This window comes from Thamnophis elegans, chromosome 13 (genome assembly GCF_009769535.1).
Source record: "Thamnophis elegans isolate rThaEle1 chromosome 13, rThaEle1.pri, whole genome shotgun sequence".
Taxonomy (NCBI): domain Eukaryota; kingdom Metazoa; phylum Chordata; class Lepidosauria; order Squamata; family Colubridae; genus Thamnophis; species Thamnophis elegans.
Genome location: NC_045553.1, coordinates 36,380,088 through 36,394,347, shown reverse-complemented (window position 1 = coordinate 36,394,347; position 14,260 = coordinate 36,380,088). Strand labels below are relative to the sequence as shown.

Below are 14,260 nucleotides of genomic sequence, written 5' to 3'. Positions count from 1 at the left end.
TAGCCATCCAGATCCTCCTGGTTGTAGGTCTTATTAGATTTATTCCTCACTTTTCTCCCCGTGGCTCAAGTTAGCATCAATTCTCTCCGTTCACAATTCCTCTCTTGCGAAAATTGGATTGATCAATAACAACTAGCCTAAAGTTACCCAATGAACTTCCATGGCCAAGGATATAAGACACAGTACAGTGGGGAAAGTACTAGAGTCAGTTCTTGGCTTAATTTCATATTCTCCCCAATTCTCATGCTGCCAACAGAGATGGAGTGCCGTAGAGAGAAAGAGAGGATGTTAAAGTGTTATGAATTCCTGCAGGGTTGCAAACGGATCAGATTTCATCTCTCACTCTGCTATTGGCCAGTATGAATGCATGAGGGGATCTTCCTGACAAAGACGGTCCTTGAGCAAAAAAAACCCAAAACGATTTCTTGTCTTGAGTCTAAAGTCAGCAGTAATTTCCCATTACGGGAAGAGCTTGGACAGCATCAGCTGGTGTTTACATCTTTATGGAAATGCAGATATTGAAGATTTTTTTTTATTTAGCAGATTTTTTTATTATTTTTTCCCTTCTACAACACCTTACAGTCATTACATCAACATTGTTATGTCATCATACCTGTACATGTATATAATATTTCGCTTTTATATTTACATACCTTTATACACAGTTCTATATGTATATATTTATATAGTTTTTTTGGCTTAATTAATTTTATTCTTGTTTTGCAGCCATTTGTACCAATTGTTCCAAATTTCATAATATTCCGACTCTTCTTTATCTTTTAATTTCAGTGTTAATTTGTCCATCTCTGCACATTCCAAAGTTTTTTTTATCACTCATTCGTCCGAGGGAGTATTATTTGGTTTCCAGCATTGGGCAAATGCTATTCTAGCTGTAGTTAGCAGATGTGTTAATATGTACTTAATTTTCTTTGTATATTTCCCTTTGATTATTCCCAGTAGAAAGATTTCGGGTTTGTATTTTATCTGTTCTCCTGTAATTTCTTGCACCCATTTCCAAATTTTTGTCCAATATTTTTGTGTTTCCGGGCAGGTCCACCATGTGTGATAATAGCTCCCTTGTACTTTTTTACACTTCCAGCAGGTCAGCTTCATGTTTGGGTACATTTTAGCCATGAAGATTATTTTTACATGACCTATGGCAGCTGTCTCCAACCTTTCCAGCTTCGTGGCCCTGCACTGGGGGAGAGGGGCATGTGAGTGATGGATGAACATGCACATATGAAGCTCTTTTTGTGCAAGCAGTGGGCACAGGCATGCCCTCCACTCGCACAAACAGAGCTTCATGTCCGAGCAGAGAGTGCTTGTGCTTGTGCATGGCAGCACTTCAGCACAAGGTGTTTGTACTCATGCTCGAAGCTCCACTCGCGTGAGCAAAGAGCACTCACACTTGCACATGAAGCTCCAGTCACATGAATAAAGCTTCATGCACAGGCACCTTCCACTTACACAAGTGGAACTTCATGCCTGCGTGCTTGCCCATCTCCCCTGGTCAAGCATGCGGCCTGGTTTCGAACAGGCTCTAGCCTGGGGGGTTGGGAACCCTTAACCTATGGATTACTGAAGTGTTTTGTAGGCTGAACAAAAAGGGATTATCATAGCAAAATTACCTAGGTTATAGGCTCTCTGGGGTCTAGATAGGGGTGTCAAACTGGCAGCCCACAAGCCAGATGTGTCACGCGCAGGCCGTGCCCACTCCAGCTCCAGGAAGGGAAAAAACATCATGCAGTGTCATGTGAGGGCAACATGACACCACAAGTTTGACACCTGTGGTCTAGACTGTCAACTTTCACTAGTGTAAAACAGGGTAAGGTGGGGTGGTTTGGGCCAAAACCATTTACCTCCAGTATACCTTTTCTTTTTTTTAAAGTTTTTTTATTGTTTTAATTGAACAAAACCCCCCAAAAAAGGATCATCCTTCACTACATCTTGTAGAAAGTGTGTCGATTGGTTACAAATACCTTTCGTGCATTTCTTCCACAATCATTACTTACACTTCATTCATTTTGAATGGTACATTTTAAATCAAAAATCTTTATGTATTTTACTATCAATGTACCACAATTCTTGTTTAATGACAATTATTTAAATGTGCTTTTTATCTGAAATCATTTGTATTTAAAGACACAACCACCTACTGGCATTCATTCGCAATTTCAATAAACCTCCGATAACATTACGCCTTTATAACATATTCTGGAAAAAAAAAATCAATTAATAAGATATCTAAGCATTTCAGCAATGCTTAGATACACCTCCAGTATATCCTATAAAGTATACCTTGAGGGATATCCTCTAAAAATGTTATAGAAACCAGCCTTTACCCCAGGACCAGATCAGGCAATACACTACATTCACAGTTGTATTTAACATGTATGGTTTGTCACAAATGACATCTGCAGTGGATGCTTGTAATTGTAGTTTCTGTATTAAACATTGGGAATCACAAACCCATGTCAATAGGCCGTGTCACAACCAGCTGTCTTCTAGCCTACGATCTTTTACTTATTCCTTTTTTAAAAGGATTTGTACATTTTTTTCTTTTGGCATGCCAGATTGTTGACAATAATAGTTCAGCGATGTAAACAGCACCGTTTTTTGCAGGTGCATTCATGGTGAATTCGCAAGTCATCAAGCTACGTCGTATATTAGAAAAAAGGGCAAAACGATAATTCAGCTTTTCAAAATATAGATTATTTAGCCATAGGAGCTTACAGGACATCATAATAGCTACTGCAGCCTTTTTTTATTTTGCTAAAAATATGGTGTCACAGTTTTCTTAATTCAGTGGTTTTTGCGTGGATTGATACCTCCGAGATTTTAGGTAAAATAACTGAAGGAGAGGATTTGAGGGGAAATGCTTAATAATTCCTAGAATTGTGTTGCTTCTTCTGTGGAGCTGCCAACAGGAGCTAAGATTTTGCCAAAGCTGCTTGTGTCATCCAGATGCATAGGACGAGGAACCTCTTGGGAGATCCAGTCTCTTGGAATGAACAATTGGAGTTTCTAAGATGCCTTTAAATAGCACTGAGCTATTACTGTGTCAGTTACTTGCATCCTAAGAGGATCAGTGATAGAAAGGAAGGGGGAAGGCGAAGGGCCCGAGGAGAGTGAATCATTTGCTCTAGAGCAAGGGCTGAACTTCATTCAGCAAGGCATATGTCAAATTCGCAGAATCACAGCATTTGAGCCTGCGGGGGGTGATCATTTGATGAGTTCAGAGTTAGAATCCCTGACAGAAAACTGATCACATGGACTCTTTTTCTGCCCCATACAAAGAAAGGGTGGGGCTCAGCTCTTCTCTAAGTAGTGGGACACGGTTGGGAAGCCTCATTGCTTATTGTTTATTATTTAGGATATGATCAGGCAGAGGTGGGTTCCTACCAGTTCGCACCAGTTCGGTAGAACCGGTTCGTCAAATCTACCGAACCGGTTAGAAGAGGTTCCACCAGAAAGCAGGCCACACCTACAGAAGAGGTTCCAAAATTTTTTGAAACCCACCACTGACACACACACACAAACACACACGCACATACACAGACAGACAGATAGACAGACAGACAGACTCACACAGAGAGAGAAAGAGAAAGAAAGGAATAAATAAGAAAGAAAGAAAGAAAGAAAGAAAGAAAGAAAGAAAGAAAGAAAGAAAGAAAGAAAGAAAGAAAAAGTGTGAGAGAGGTGAAAGAAAAAAAGGAAAAAGGGACAGAGACCAAGGGGGGGGGAGAGAGAGAGAGAGAGAGAGAGAGAGGAGAGAGAGAGAGAGAGAGAGAGAGAGAACGAACACATGGCCGGCAAGCCACTCCCACAAAGGAGGCCACACCCACAGAGTAGGTTGGAAAATTTTTTGAAACTTACCACTGTGATCAGGACATGACAGAAAAGAAGCAAACATACACTCACAATCCACGTAATCATATGCCAAAACTTCTAATAAATGTGTTTTTTATTTTCCATTTTCATTTTCGTACAGTCACATATATACTGTGCAGAACCGGGGCCATATAACATGAAACAATAAACACAGCCATTCCTCTTGTCAATAATACCCCCCAAAATAGAAACCCAATGTACCTCTTGTATGCCAAAACTTCTAATGGTAGTTACAGCTCATAACTGGGTGTCCAATTCAGTTATCCAGGTGATCGCCTCTGGCGTTGCTTTGTGCAGAGAACACACATCACGGGCAATCTTGCACGATATGTATAATAGTTTTTTTTTCTATCAGCACCACAATCGCAACAAGGGCAATCTTTCCATCCCCATTGATAACAGGGAACAGGCACTTTTTCCAGTATCCCACCTACGTCTCTTAAATTTCATCCAGACAGAGCAAGGCAAGGGCAAAACTGCCTGGCAGGTTTGGTAGAGGGATCGTTAATGGGTAGCCTCTGAAGGCAGGCCATTTGTCTGGGAAATTGTCTAACTTGGCATGTTTAGGAGTGTTTGCTCTGTGTAGGCAACAGTGTGAGTGCGGGAGAATAATAAAGGCTGTGTCGCATGCCTAAGCATTGTAGAGCACTTGAGACACATTAGAGAGCCATGATTCCCTACCTCAGGAATGAGGCATAGTGAGTCTTCACCTCAAGAACTCTTCTCTCAGTCTTTATGTCTCCAAAGAAGTTGTAAAACGTTTCCCTTCCAGTTTGAAGCAATCTACGCCTCCGTGTAGCTTCCATTCTCAAGAAACCGATTTGTTAAAAGGAGAGGCAATGAGAACAAGTGACAATCACCCTATAGTCTTAGATTTGTTCTCAAACTACCTTTGAAACACAATACAGTTCCATGTATGTCTATGGTTTGTTTAAAAAATGGTAATTCTATTGCGGAGACGGGGACATGTTGCCGTAGGAATTCCATTTGCAGTAGCCTCCTGTAATTCCCAAATAAGAACAGGTCTCAGACAGGGACATCCATTGTCAAAAACCAGTTAAAATGCAATTTCTTCAGTACTTCTTGAGATGTTCTTCTCATTTCTTGTGGGTCCCACAATGGTCTCAGTAGAGGATGGATTAGCATACGAATGTTAAAAGAAAGTTATATGGGAATTCTGTAATAGCTGAGCGCCATGCCTTCATATATTGTATCTTCCTCTTTCTTCTCCTTTCTACAGGTTCTTCTTTTTCCCAGCCAGCCCCCTCAAGCTACTGGCCGCTTTTCTGTAGCACCAAGTGGTGAGATGACAATTATGGATGTGCAGACCTCAGATTCAGGCTACTACATGTGCCAAGCCATTAGCGTGGCAGGAAGCATCCTTGCCAAAGCTCTCCTGGAAGTGGAAGATGGTAAGTGTTTACGAATGTGAAGTTGTATTGCTTTCTTTTCTGTCAAAAAGTGGGGGCAATGAACATATTGTTCCAGTCCCAGAGAAGCTACAGAAAAGGCCCCCATAACAGAAGTGGGGAGGGCGGGCAATTCTTAGAAATTTCAGTATACTCCATATTAAGGATAGAAGGAGCAATCTCAAGGAATCTGGTTTAGATGCTTTCTCAAAGTCTCTTGCTAAAGTTTGGTGGCCCTGTCCACACAATAAGCTGAGCAGGAGATCAATATGTGGACATCCCGACGTAATTAATTCTAGCAACTAATCATGAAGGGAATAGTTTTAGCACAGCCAGAGGTGTTTGGAGCCAAAGTTACTTTCTCTGGTCAGCCATATTTCACAAACTGTTTACTAAAGCTGGGGGCATCGATTTTCCCTTCCTGCTTGTAAAATGAAAACCATGGGAGAAAGTGGCAGAACCTGGGGGTGAAGTTAAAAAGGGAACCGCCCAGAATCCTTACACAGTCACAGGCGGTTCCAACACAAAACCGTGTTCGACTAAAGCGCGCTCGACGAAACCGCGTAGCTGACGTCATCACAGGGCGACAACAGCGCGGAGACAGAAGCACGCTGTAAACGCTAAACCTAAAATTAACCCCTAAACCTAAACCTAACCCCCCTAAACCTAATCCTAAACCTAACCCTAAACCTAACCCTTAACCTAACCCTAAACCTAACCCTAAAGCTAACCCTAAAGCTAACCCTTACCTTAAGTTGAATCGGCTTGCTTTCAAAGCGCTATTTAAAGCGCCCTTCTTTCTCCGCGCTCGCTGTTGTCGCCCTGTTGATGATGTCAGCGACGCGGTTTAATCGGGCACGCTTTAGTCGAGCGCGGTTTTGTTGTGCCATGGTCACAGGCAGACTAATACAACCCCCCTCTCTTGAATTCTGTGGACCCTTATCTAACTTCAAGCAGGTATTAACCGTCAGTTGAGAAGATTTCTGTGCATAGGTTATTTAGCAATAAATCAGTTTAATTAGAGCTTTGCGTGTGGATCTGGTCTTTCGCACCTGACAGAAAGCATGAAGCTGTGAAAGTGGGAATTCTTTGGGTATTCTGTCCCTGTCTCCTTCTGCCCCTGTACCCACTTCATCGGAGTGGATGGGTAGAGAGGAAGGGACATTCTTCCTTGACTTGCCTTTGCAACAGCTGGCAGGAGTCAGAGAACAGCTGCTTTCCAAGCTAAGTGGCTTGCAATCAGGCACTATTGGTGTATGGGGACAAGTCCCTTACCCAGAGGAGCAGAAGATTTAGTCAACCACACCTCCCAAACACAAGTCACTTAGCAATGCTTTGATCCCATTTCTTTTAACTTTCAGCAGGCAGGAAAAGGGTTCCTCCCACTGACCCACCACCCTAAAGAGTTTTGTGCATGTGTGCAGTGAGCTCAGGAGAGGGACTGATGGCTAAACCACAAATATCACAGATACTTTGTAACTGATCCCCTCAAATGACAAATGGGGAAACTGATGCCCTCCAGATGTTTTCAATTTATTTCCCACCAGGGCCAAGAGCATCGCATGTAATTTCAACCATGTCTGAAAGAACCCAGGGCAGGAAGAAAGTAGACGGTGGGCATTTTCCGCCCAATGGGGGGGAGAGAGGGGAAAGCCAGCAGCATCTTTCTCTGGTCTTGCAGCTTCTTCCTGGTGGCATTTCATTTTCATGGGCAGCAGGGAATCGCTAATGTTTTCTCCCCAAACCCCAGAAGGATTTTGCTTCCGCCTCTCTCCTTCGTCTTTCTGCAGTTAATTTTATATGGGGAGAGTTTCCTTGGCAATGTTCAGATGCCAGAAAAAAAACAAGCTGGTCTGGATCAGAGAACCTCTCACTTTTATTGCTAGAAATAAAACTACCAGAAAGAAAGAAAGGGAGGGAGGGTGGGGGAGAGATAAGAGCTGAATAGGCAGGTTTCTTTCTCTCGCTGCTGCCTCTGAAAATTGCTAGGTATTTTTTTCCCCCAGAATTGCTCTCATAACCCTATTTCAGCAGCTGCCCACCTTTCCAAGCAGGTTGCATGCTGTCAAATCCAAAGGAGCCACTAGTAGAATGTCAAATTATAAGTCTTCTTCAGTAGAGGAGGAAGAGAGGCACCTCCCTAGGGTAGTGATGCTTGCAAGTAGCACCAAGTGTTCAGAAATCACCATCTAAATCAGGGTTTCTCACCTCTAGTGATTTAAAGAGGTGCGGACTTCAGCTCCCAGAATTCCCCAGCCAACAGAATATTTTAAAAAAAAAACATTGAGACTCTAGAAAGAGTGCAGAGAAGAACAACAAAGATGATTAGGAGACTGGAGGCTAAAACATGAAGAACGGTTGCAGGAACTGGGTATGTTTAGCCCAGTGGTAGTCAACCTGGTCCCTACTGCCCACTAGTGGGCGTTCCAGCTTTCATGGTGGGTGGTAGGGGTTTGCTATAACTCTGCTTTATAAATTTTATAAAGTAAAGTTACTTCCCTACTTTATAAATCCGTGACCCGACAAATGTGCGCACGACAAAAGCGCGCCGACAAAACCGCGGCGAGAAAACCGTGACATCGAAATTGCACCCACAACAGCGCGCTGACAAAACTGCGCCCACAAAAGCGATTAGGGTTAAGGTAAGGGTTAGGGTTAGGGTTAGGGTTAGGTTCAGGGTTAGGATTAGGGTTAGGTTTAGAGTCAGAGTCAGAGTTAGAGTTAGAGTTAGGGTTAGGGTTATTATGTTGTTTTCATGTTGTTTTCATGTTGTTTGTTGAAGGCGCGCTTTTGTCGGCACTCTGTTGTTGGCGCGCTGTTGTGGCCGCGATTTCGACATCGCAGTTTTCTCGGTGCGCTTTTGTCAGCGCGCTTTTGTCATGCGCGCATTTGTCGGTGAACCTATAAATCACCATTACTGTGGAACTGGTGGGCGGTTAGAAAATTTTACTACTAACAGAGATACAAAAGTGGGTGGTAGGTATAAAAAGGTTGACTACCCCTGGTTTAGCCTAACGAAGAGAAGGACTAGTGGTGTTCCAATATTTGAGGTGATGACACAAAGAAGAGGGAGTCAGCCTGTTCTCCAAAGCACTAGAAGGCAGGATGAGGAGCAATGGATAGAAACTAATTAAGGAGAGAAAACCACCTAGAATTAAGGAGAACTTTCCTGACAGTGAGAACAATTAACCAGTGGAACAGCTTGCCTCCAGAAGTTGTGGGTTCTCCATCACTGAAGGCTTTTAAGAAAAACATTGGACAGCCATTTGTCTGAAATGATATAAGGTTTCCTGCTTGAGCAGTGGATTGGACTAGAAAACCTCCAAGGTCCCTTCCAACTCTGTTATTCTGTTAACTTAAAGCCACTGTCAGCTGCAAATAACCAGAACTATTTGTAGAGTTCAAAGCACAGAAGAGTTTATTATTGTTACCTGTACACAAGAACGGTCAAAGCTAAATTGGCTCTAGATAAGGTTGAACAAAATCCGGGTGAGTGGGGGATGAGGCTGGACTTTGGTCTCTGGTGGCAATGTAATTACTCCAAACTGATGACATGTTTAACTCCACCTTCCAGCCCAGCTTGCTCTACTCCTACAGTAAAGTTCAGAAACACTGGTATGAATCATATGAAGGCTAGGCAACAAAACTTCTATCGTTAGATTCCATCTAGTCCCCATTCCCAGCCATTGTCAATCTAGAGAATTCCAATGTTGTTTCTAGAACATGTGGACCTGGCTCTTGCAGGAGGATGTTAGGCCCTATATCACGGCCCAAAGACTCCGTGGTTCCAGCTGGTGTCCACTTTATCCATTCCAGCTGCAAATAAGCTTGGCTGAGTTATTACCTCGCAGAACTAACGATCTGGAAATCAAAGGTTTTTGCCACTCACTTTCTTCTCTGGGGTTTTCCTCTCTACACCAATTCTTTATCCTGATTAGAGGCCTCCTTTGTTCCCCCTCCCCCATTTTTTTAAAAAAAATGGCAACACCTGACCCATTGGTGGTGGACAATTGGAAGAGATTAAGAAGACAAAGGAGTTGGTAACCTGAAATCCTCATTTAGTCGCAGAATCACCAGCTGGGTTTCTAAGGCAACAGAAAGAGGCGTATTCTTCCTAAACTGCTCTAGCCCACTAGGCAGGAGATGGGTCTCTTTTGTGTCACTTGTTTAAAAAAATTACAAAAAGCAATACTTTCTTTAAAAAGAGAGAGACAGAGAGAGTTGAATGCCCAGAGTCTGCTAGGGAGGCATTACAGGGAGGCTGGGCCAAACAGCCAATTGGCTCCTGTACTCTTCTCTGGTTCCACCATAAAACCGCGGTAGACTAAAGCGCGCTCGACGAAAGCGCGTACGTGACATCATCACAGCGCGACGAAAACAGCACGCTGTGAGCGGTAAACTTAAAATTAACGCGAAAACCTTACCCTAACCCCCCCAAACCTAACCCTAAACCTAACCCTAAACCTAACCCTTAACCTAACCCTAAACCTAACCCTTAACCTAACGCTAAACCTAACGCTAACCCTTAACCTAACCCTAAACCTAACCCTAACGCTTAACGTAACCCTAAACCTAACCCTAACCCTTAACCTAACCCTAACCCTAAACCTAACCCTTACCTTTACGTGAATCGGCTTGCTTTAAAAGCGCTTTTTAAAGCGCCCTTTTTTCTCCGCGGTCGTATGTGTCGCGCTGCTGATGACGTCACGTACGCGCTTTAATCGGGCGCGCTTTAGTGGACCGCGGTTTTGACAGGTCACGCTCTTCTCTATCCCTAGAATGTGGAGCTCAAGGCTTCAGATTCTGGGCTCCTGCAACCTCTTGCTGATTGCACCCACGCATGTCACCAAAGACATCAAGCAGTTTCTCTCCTGCATGGGAGATTTGGGCAGGACAGCTGGATGGAGTGAGGTGGGGCGGGAGGACCGATGATCAGCCCCCTTTGTGCACGACGGGTGCAAGTCCCTCATGCTCAAAGCTTGGCAGGTGCAACAGATGTGTCTGTCCGAAGCCAGCTCCTTTTGCCATGATTGATTTTTTTTCGGCCTCCTTCCTTCCTCCCCTTGCGCACGCTTTCACTGCTGATTGTTACTGGGAAATTCAATTGTGTGTGAACTTTTCATCGCCCTCTGTCCTGTTTGCTGTTTCCCAGTCGATGGAGAGTAATTAGGGGCTGTAAATAATGGGCAGAGCCGGTAGCTCGCTGGGCTGATGGAGTTTGGCCACTTCTTTGGTTGAGCATCTGGGGAATAGAAAGAGGCATCTTTCAGGAAGCTGGCATGATAACATAACACCGATGCTCTTTTTTTTGCCTCTGACAACCTGCTTCTAAGAAGGGCAGTCGATCAAGCAAGCTGTTTATGTAAAGGAGCAGAGGTTGGTGATATTTTCAAGCTCCAGGTATCATCCTGCAATGTTATAATGATAGCTCTGGTTTATTTGTTTGTTTGTTTGTTTGTTTGTTTGTTTATTTATTTATTTATTTATAAAATTTATATGCTGCCCAATCCCCAAGGACTCTGGGCGGCTTACAAAAAAGAGGGGGGGGAAAGACACATAACGAACACGTAACGAAAAGGGGGGGAAAAAAACAGTTTAAAATAGCAACACCTCATACATTCATTCTAATCGGGGCTGGACCTCAACAGTGAGGTCAACAGCCCCAGGCCTGTCGGAACAGCCAAATTTTTACAGCTTTCCTGAAGGCCATGAGAGTGGGTATGGTCCGGATCTCTGGGGGTAGCTGATTTCAAAGAGTCGGAGCAGCCACAGAGAAGGCTCTCCTCCGGGGGGCCGCCAGCCGACACTGTCTGGCTGATGGCATCTGAAGGAGGCCCAATCTGTGGGGTCTTACTGGCCGCTGGGAGGTATGTGGCAGTAGGCGGTCTCGAAGGTACGCTGGCCCTAAGTCATGTAGGGCTTTAAAGGTAATAACCAACACCTTGAATTGCATCCAGAGACCAATTGGTAGCTAGTGCACTCGCGGAGGAAGGTGTCACGTGGGTGTACCTCTGTGCACCCAATATCGCTCGCGCAGCCGCATTCTGGAGTAACTGCAGTCTCCGAATGCTTTTCATGGGTAGCCCCATGTAGAGCGTGTTGCAATAATCCAGCTTTGAGATGACAAGGGCGTGAGTAACCCCAAAATGGCTGAAATCTCACAAGAGCCAGTGTGGTCTCGTGGTTAAGACGTCAGAAAGCGGGAATCTGTGAGTTCTAGTCCTGCCTTAGGCATGAAAGACAGCTGGGTGATTTGAGGCCAATCACCAGGAGACAGCGAGTTCTAGTCCTGCCTTAAGCATGAAAGCCAGAAGGGGGACTTTAGACCAATCATGCTCTCTCAGCTTTACTCACTTCACAGAGTGGTGGTTGTGGGGGGAGAGAGGAGGGGAAGGAGGATACGTTTGCCACCTTGAGCTATTTGTAAAAACAATAAAGGTAAGATACAAATCAATAATAATATGCTTGCCAGAATTTGCATCATTAAAACCGTTGTCCTCTAGATCTCATGTGAGAAAGTCATAATCACCTAAGACTCAACAATCTCAGAAAAGTTTGGCTTTTCAATTGTTTTTGTGGAAAAAGCTGTGGGGCTTTTAGGATACAATGTGCAACCTAATAGAACCAAGTAGAAGCATGTTGTCGTACTCCAGTCAAAATTAAGACTTCAGACATATAAATATTTACTCATCTTTGCAATTTAGGAAATCACCAAATTTGTGGGGGAGAAACCTGCTTAATCTAGTCTTTTTATGTTTTCTTTAGTGGCAGGGAATCAAAGCTAAGCCTACCTCTTAATTGTGAGCATTAATCACAATGACAGCAAAATATAAGGACTGCCACATCAAAAGAGGGCATTTGCTTTTGAACTTTCCCCTTCACAAAATTACTTCCCAGCCCACAATGGAATGAAAGTGGGCCTGAATGAGAATCACTTTATCTGTCCAGGAAATGTTTGGCTCAGATCCAAAGGCAAATGATATCCAGTTTCATGCAGTTTGTAAGCCACCTTAGCGATCCTTTAGGGAGCAATAGATGACTTTTAAGTACAGAGGATAAATAATTATTATATGATCTGGGTTTGGAGGCTGTCAGCCGATCAGAAAACCCTTAAGCGTTTCCTGACTAGTTGATCAATTAAAAAAAAAAGCGCTTCCTATAAAGGCCAATGCACGTTTTTCAAATCACCCTGAAAAATATTTGTAAAATTAAAAGAGCCATTCCCGGCTGTTTATGAAATACGTCCGAAACTCTGCTTCTACAACTTTAGTGCCCCAAGTGTAAAAAGCATTTGTTTTCCTGCTAATTTTTAGGTAGACGTGGTGCTTTTATAAAGGGAGACCTAAAACAACATAAGGAATTCAAAGAGCATTAACCCAATACCACACAAAAGCCTGGACTAGCCAGATTTCTACAAGAGGGAGGAGAGAACAGATTGTCTTCTGTTTCTCCAAAATTTCCCATTTGCATGAGGATAAAGCAAGCAGGGCACCATCAGCGCACTAAAGAGCATTATCAGCAGACTGGGAGAAGGCCCTGACAGTTTAAGGGGCTTGACAGTTTAAGGGGGTGGGTGGAGAGAAAATCTGAGATGGAGCTGAGGAGGGGGAACCCTAAAGTATCTCAGTAGGAACTGAATGTGCTCAGCAGCCACAGAAAAGATGCTTGAGGAGGTGGGAATGGGAAGTCGGGGAGGGCTGATACGGAATATTGTCCTGTGGAGGAGTGGATGGATGGATGAAAGTCTAACTGTGGTCTTCCCACATGGCTGCCTTTTATTTCTGATCCCACTGCATTTTGCTTCTCCAGTCCTGCAGCCCGGCTCTCTTTAGGAAACCCCATCACTACCCTTCAATGTCTGTGTCAGTATGCTGACCGAAAGAAGTCGGATAATATTTCAGCTTCGATTAATGGCTGTTTCTCTGAGGATAGAGGTGCTCTTATAATCCTTCAAGCTCTGACCAGGAAGTAACCCCTTCCTGCCCACCCGCCGTTTCTCCTCCCCCTCTTCTCCCTCTGCTCAAAGGCTCCAGCTTTGCCTGTGTTCAATAAGGTTGTTATTTAGTGTCATTGCTCATACTGTCAGAGCAAGCTCCCTCCAGCGAGACTGATCAATCAGATTGATCCACCATAGAATTGCCACCGACACCAAGTGCTTGGAGAAGAACGAAAGACTTCTCAACTAAGGCGTGGGTTGCTTATTCGGTTAGCCCAGCTGCTGGCTTTTCCCCACCCCCACCACCAGCTCATAAAAAGTTCTTTTGCTTCTAAATATGCATTTGACGAAATTGGTTGGAACCGTATTGGTTGGATACACGTGGAAAAGGCCTTCATCTTGCAGTGGAGAGACGATGGCTTGAATGATGATTTGATGAAATAGTGCCGGATCAGTTCTGCTATTGACACCAATTCAGTTGGCGATGACCTCTGTCAGCGGTTGGGTTAATACCTCAAGGGAAGTCATGACCTGTTTTAATCACAGCCTATTGAGCAAACTCTAGTGGGATGTTCACACATCATCCTGAGCTATAAGCCATGGTTTATGATCCACGGTGGTTGAGAACATACGAAGCCAAAGCTACCACATTATGATTTAACATGAGGCGTGAACCTACTTACCAAATGAAGAAACTCCGTGGAGAGAGTATGCAGAGAAGAAAAAGCATGATCAGGTCTAATAGCTTCTTCCCATTTAAATAAGGAGCAGCACATAGCTGTGGTCTAGATCAGTGGTCTCCAACCTTGGCAACTTTAAGACTTGTGGACATCAACTCTCAGAGTTCCTCAGCCAGCAAAGCTGGCTGAGGAACTCTGGTAGTTGAAGTCCACAGGTCTTAAAGTTGCCAAGGTTGGAGACCACTGGTCTAGGTGAACTGAGAGCTGGTGAAGATAAGCATCCCTGACACCAAGAAAGGACCAAGGTTAAAGGGGAGAGCAAATCCACTCCTTCCACTCTTCCA

The 14,260-nt window shown here is 43.9% G+C and overlaps 1 protein-coding gene across 1 annotated transcript in view; it reads left to right on the top strand.

Moving 5' to 3' along the window:
• ROBO3 (roundabout guidance receptor 3) overlaps positions 1–14,260 on the top strand; it is a 90,220-nt gene that overhangs the window by 26,761 nt on the left and 49,199 nt on the right. Inside the window, exon 7 of the mRNA XM_032229557.1 lies at positions 5,132–5,303. Within this exon, the coding sequence (XP_032085448.1) occupies positions 5,132–5,303 (172 nt within the window). The remainder of the gene's footprint in view (positions 1–5,131; positions 5,304–14,260) is intronic.